Raw genomic sequence first — 5759 nt, forward strand, 5'->3', positions numbered from 1 at the left:
CCTTTATGGCAGATTTTTAAATTTTTTATTCATTATATTTTCAACCATGCCTTTTGTGGCAATCAATTATTAAGCTGGATTGGAAATTCGTTTATAAATGATTTAAATTGTTTTTCAGTTTTTAAAATATGTCACTTCTTTCTCCGCCTTTGCTTGGCTTACTTATGCCGCTTTCGTCTTCAAAATTATTATCCCAATTTCTAAAACCAGCACTTCTCGGTAATTCACCGATACGGTCAGTATCTTCAACTGGACCGTCGTCGGTAAAGTCTTTTTCTTGACCCTTACTTGACATTTTGCGGTCTTCATTCGTTTTTGGAACACCATCTTCCCCCTGTGTATTTGGAACATTTTCAGAGTCGTCACGACCGTCTCTTGTATCTGTTCTCATTTTCATCGCCTCTTGCAGTGACATTTTAAAAGGATCAACATAACCAGTGTGTTTCATTAATTTTTTCGAGCTGCTTTTAATTTCTGACAAGAATGCTTTCAGAGTTTCGCAAGCGATGTTTTGTTTTTCTTTAGAAATTCCATATGTATGGAGAAGATCCTGTCTGGGCAGGTAGAATGACGGCAAGAAACCTTGTTCAAGATAGTCTATCAGTGTTTGAATGACCTGAAATATCCAAACTTTCTTGTCACGAATCTTATCTATGTAACGTTGAGAGACGTTAAACAGCGTGTTTACTAGGATTTCGTTATTGAGAGGTCCTAGTTTTTTCGGATGCTCTTCACGAAGTATACTCATTAGAATCAAAACATGGCGAAATTTCAGACCTCGACAGTACTTGTCGATCAAACTGTACACGTGGTATTCGGTTAAACTGATATTGATTTTCCAAGTTGGACCATCTTTTGGTAAACACTTCTTCACAAGACTATGCCCTACGTCTGACTGAAATAAAAATAAAACAAACAGGTATAAAGGTAGACAGGAAGTATGTTAGTTAATTTAACAAATTTTAACATCATTTTGCCAAATATAAAAAGGAATACGGAAACACCTTCCCTAGAGACCGCTTCTGAATATATCAAAAACAACATATATTAAAGAAAATGCTCAATGTAAGGGCAACAATTCCCTTTTTTGACCAATGACATTTTAAAAAGTAATTTTTGTTAAGAGACTGTGGCACCGTAATATTTCACAACGACACTAAATGTTGCGCTTGTGGCTGAATGTTGCGCTTGCGGCTAAATTTTGCGCTTCTGGCTGAATGTTGCGCTATTGATTTTTAGCGGCGGTTGCAACTTTTAGCTTTATAGTACAATTAACAAAAAAAAACAAAAAAAACAAAAAAAAAAAAAAAAAAAAAAAAAAAAAAAAAAAACATCACTCACTTTTGGATCGAGGAAGGCGATCGGTTTACCATCTTCAAGATCTTTGAGTACAAGATTTCTAAATTCTTTCTGTCCCTGTATGTAATCACCGTAGCACGGTAACGGAGCACTCAGTTTCACACTCGATGGCAATCTGTCCAGTGCGAACACTGGGTATATATTCACGCTGAAAAGATAGCACAACTAGTTGAAAGCGCCTTCAGTTTTTCTAAATGTTAAATATGTTATTTTCAGAGACATCGTTACATACAATTGTCAAATCATAAGAATTATGGTGGAATATGATTTTTGCCGCCGGTAAAATGCATAAAAAATAAAGAAACGCCTCGATACCTCTTATCTACCAGTCCGCCCTGTATATGTAAATAAGTTTAGTGTTTTACAGTGAGTTATTTTCAGTGAGTTATTGACAATGAGTGATTTACAATGAGTGAATTACAGTGAATTTGTTTTTACAATGACTCATTTACAGTGAGTTATTTACAATGAGTGATTTACAGTGAGTTATTTACAATGAGTGATTTACAGTGAGTTATTTACAATGAGTGATTTACAATGAGTGATTTACAGTGAATTATTTACAATGAGTGATTTACAGTGAGTTAATTACAATAAGCAATTTACAGTGAACCAATTTCTATAATTAATATACAGTGAAACTTTGGATTCTTTCATATATCTTACAAAAATTCGCTGGTTCTACTTGGGTGTTCGCTCGAGCCAGAAATAAAGCACTGAGGGGGTCACATGGGGTTTTGTTCGACCAATAAAGTTACAGTCGCAATTTTACCAACAAAGAGGAAACTACAGTTACCAACAAAACTAACGTACTTAAAAACGTTAATCTGCAGTTCATCTCCGTCAAAGTCCGACATAGTTGCATGTATGGTGGCCGTGCCGTCATCACCTACGTAACAACCGAGCTTATCTACGTTATGATTCTCCGTTAACAGAACCTGGCAAGCTTTATGTAAACCTGGAACAATTTAAAAATGTATGATTTAAGTATTTTCATCACACGACCGTGCCGCTTTGGCAGCTCTGAAAAGAATGGATATATTGCAAGGTCTTGGATTTATTTTAACGTGACGTTATTTGCGTTCTTTTAACAAAGCGTAAAGACGCACTATAGCTGTTAGTGTTGCACTATAACCTCGTCATTGACAAAGTGATACATTTTGGTAATGTAATAAATAGTATTTTTAATTTGTGTAGGTTCAATACTAAATTTATTAAACTCGTTGAATAAATAAACGTCATGCTCGTCAGAGGCGCGTATAATATAAGTTTATTTAACTTGCTCAATAAATTCAGTATTGAACTAAAAATCATTTCGTATCTTCTATTAAACAGGTCGTAAAAAAATAAAGTAAAACCGTAACATCAAATACCTTTTATTAACTTGAATAAATCAAAACAGTAAAAATAACATTAATAAATCAAAACAGTAAAAATAACATTATTAATAAATAAATAAATAGGTAGGTAGGTAGGTTGGTTGGTATGTTGTTGGTTGGTTCGTTCGTTCGTTAATTTATTCATTTATTTATTTATTTATTTATTATTTTTATTTATATCTTAATGTTAATTATGTCATTTATTCATTTTCTACTTACATAAATTAATTTGTTTTTTTATATTTTTTTCGTAACTATTGAAGTTTTTAAAACATACCCCTGTTAAACCAGTTAAGTATTCCTGTAGGCCTAAGGAAGCCGTCGTTATCTATGAATGGTTCCCACTCTCTGTTTACAAGATGTTGTTCTTGTTTACACAAAGCTGGGTTTACTTGAATTAAGCAACGATGTAGGGGCATCTCATCAATGCCGCGCTGAAACACCTTGAGAGAAATTTACATTACGGTAAAGACACCTGTGAGAGAAATTTACATTATGGTTAAAACACCTGTGAGAGAAATTTACATTACCGTAAAAAACACCTGTTGAGAAAAATTTACAGTACCGTAAAAATCACCTGTGAGAGAAATTTACATTATGGTTAAATCACCTGTGAGAGAAATTTTCAATATGGTTTAACACCTGTGCGAGAAATTTACAATACGGTAAAAACACCTGTGAGAGAAATTTACTTTACGTTAAAACACCTGTGGGTATAATTTACGTTCGACTACAAATTAGGTTTGAAATGTACATTTCAGTTCAAAACCTTTGAGCGGGATTTCAAACATTTTAAAATAACATTACATTACTGTTAGTTTTAAAGTGAAATTAACATACAATTGAACATTAAAATTTACACAACGGTTAAAAACTGTTCAGCGAAATTTATATAACTGTAATAACTTTTAACGTGGAATTTACGTTACAGTTCCATACCTGTGAGTACAATTTACATTACGAAGAGAAACTCTCATCACAATTAAAAAAAAACCTGTGAGTGAAATTTACAAAACTGATAAAAAAATCTGAGGGAAAAAACGAGAATTTAAAAAAATGAGGTAATATAAATATTAACTTGCTTACAGGTAACACATTACCTTAAATCCGTCCAATCTCATTGGTCGTTTTAATGGCACCATGCACTCATAACTTCCTTCACCAAGAGTGCGCAAAGGTGTTGTTCTAACACCCCCGCTTTTCACAGAGCAAGTCGTGTATTCCTTCCATTCGGTGCTCAATGAAAAGGCAATATCAGTGACCTGCTTAATTAGCTGATTGGCTGTCTGAAATATCAAAACAATTCCTGAAATATTTATTTATAATGTTGTTTATAATACTGTACTTTTGTAACGTCGCTTTTTCATTGGATAATCGTGACGTTAATATAGTTTTATATACACGGCTGCTGTCGATATATAAAGAAATCACGCTTTATTCCTTTAAAAATAATGCTTGCTGTATTATAAATTCGTTATAAAGATTGTTGACAGGTTATATGGCCGTATATAAACGGCTGTTTGCAATATAACCCTCGCCTAGCGGCTCGGGTTATATTTACAAACAGCCGTTTATATAGGGCCATATAACCTGTCAACGATCTTTATAACTAATAATATATACGGCTGCTGTCAATGTATGAAAAAATTTCATTTTGTTCTCTGAAAAAGGAAGTTTGCTGTATGATAAATTCTTTTTAAATATTCCTGAAAGATAATATGATCATATATAAACGGTTGTTTGCAATATATCCCTCGCCTAAGGGTTCGGGTTAAATATGCAAAGAACAGTTTATATATGGTTACTAATGATATATGTCATGGAATGATATTATGTATAAATAATTAATAGTTTTAAGTCATGAGTCATTTCTTTGGACCAATTTTTGACTTCATTTTAATCTCCCAAAGGTATCTTTAAACAAAATTTGCTGTATAAATGAGTTTTCATAGATTAAATATAACATTGGTAGCGTCGTCAAATTACATGTGTGATGTCTTTGGCATTATTTTTACCATATCGAATAGAAGCAGCTGTTTGAAAGTCAATAAACTCAAACACTTAACATTTTCTTATAAAAAGCAATATTTCTGCAGTAGAGAGAAAATGAAAAAAAAAGATAAATATATAGATTTAATACAGATTAAATTGTGGTTGTTATATTTTTCTCTCTTTCTCTTTCTTTTTTGTATAAAGAAAATTGTTGATACGCCTAAATATATCTTTACATCTAATATATTCAATACAATGTTGCCCTCATAAGTTCACATGACTGTTTATTATCATTTATTATCACACACGAATTTGTCTCCTGTTTTTGTATTGTAAATGTACAAACTGGGATATATATTAAAAAAAACTTAAAAATTTTAAACTTTAAACTAGTGAGCTTACCAATACTAGTTTATTAAAAAAAAACACCAATGGTTAGTAGAATAATTTTATAATGTCGTGTTTATGTGTTCAATATCCGCATTATTACCTTGCAAGCGTGTTCCTGACGCTTTCGTTGCAGTTTTTGACGGAATACTTTCATGAGACAGTCATTGAAATCTGGTTCCGGGTCTTTCTCGTGCAGACCCATGGTCTGCAGAGAGGTCCATCTTCCTCCGCCTTTCGTTTTGTTCTCCGTTGTCATTGCTATGGATGTATAAGAAATGAATACCGTTACTGTATAGAACATACAAGAGAGACGAATGAGTGTTTACAAAAGTAAACAACAAACTAAAAATTTAAATACAAAATAAGAGCGTGTAAATACATTTCTTCCGTGTAAGTAATTGGGATGTTAGTCCTTTGCGCGAGAAAATAAAAACACATCGGCCTGTTTTCATAGCAACCATAGAGTAGCATCGTTTAAATTTCTTTCATGTCAGCTTTCGATTTGGAGTAGATCTGATGAATCAATAAGACTTCCAAGGCTATTTAAGCACATAATTATGAACAATCTCGAGGACGTGTATAACGACAAGTTCGTTGTATGGCTATTAACATCTTTCAAAACTCAAAATAACTCTTTTT

The 5759-nt window shown here is 32.7% G+C and overlaps 1 protein-coding gene across 1 annotated transcript; it reads right to left on the reverse strand.

Annotated features, from left to right (window-relative positions):
* LOC132736361 (uncharacterized) lies at positions 1 to 5374 on the reverse strand. The gene is made up of 6 exons (XM_060723475.1): positions 5221 to 5374; positions 3839 to 4024; positions 3016 to 3181; positions 2173 to 2317; positions 1342 to 1507; positions 1 to 895 (listed from the first exon to the last, which is right to left on the reverse strand). The coding sequence occupies exons 1-6, from the start codon at positions 5320 to 5322 to the stop codon at positions 122 to 124; spliced, it is 1539 nt and encodes a 512-aa protein (XP_060579458.1). The 5' UTR covers positions 5323 to 5374; the 3' UTR covers positions 1 to 121.
* Between the last annotated feature and the right edge of the window lie 385 nt (positions 5375 to 5759).

Source organism: Ruditapes philippinarum, unplaced genomic scaffold (genome assembly GCF_026571515.1).
Source record: "Ruditapes philippinarum isolate M1 unplaced genomic scaffold, ASM2657151v2 ctg9538_1_1_1_1, whole genome shotgun sequence".
Classification (NCBI taxonomy): Eukaryota; Metazoa; Mollusca; class Bivalvia; order Venerida; family Veneridae; genus Ruditapes; species Ruditapes philippinarum.

Excerpts from the sequence above, each read along its gene's own strand:
- LOC132736361 (XM_060723475.1), bottom strand. The coding sequence starts at position 5,322 with ATGGGTCTGCACGAGAAAGACCCGGAACCAGATTTCAATGACTGTCTC. Across the intron at positions 2,318-3,015 it reads ACTTAACTGGTTTAACAGGG|GTTTACATAAAGCTTGCCAG; the intron begins GTATGTTTTAAA and ends AAATTGTTCCAG. Across the intron at positions 896-1,341 it reads TCGCCTTCCTCGATCCAAAA|TCAGACGTAGGGCATAGTCT; the intron begins GTGAGTGATGTT and ends TTTTTATTTCAG.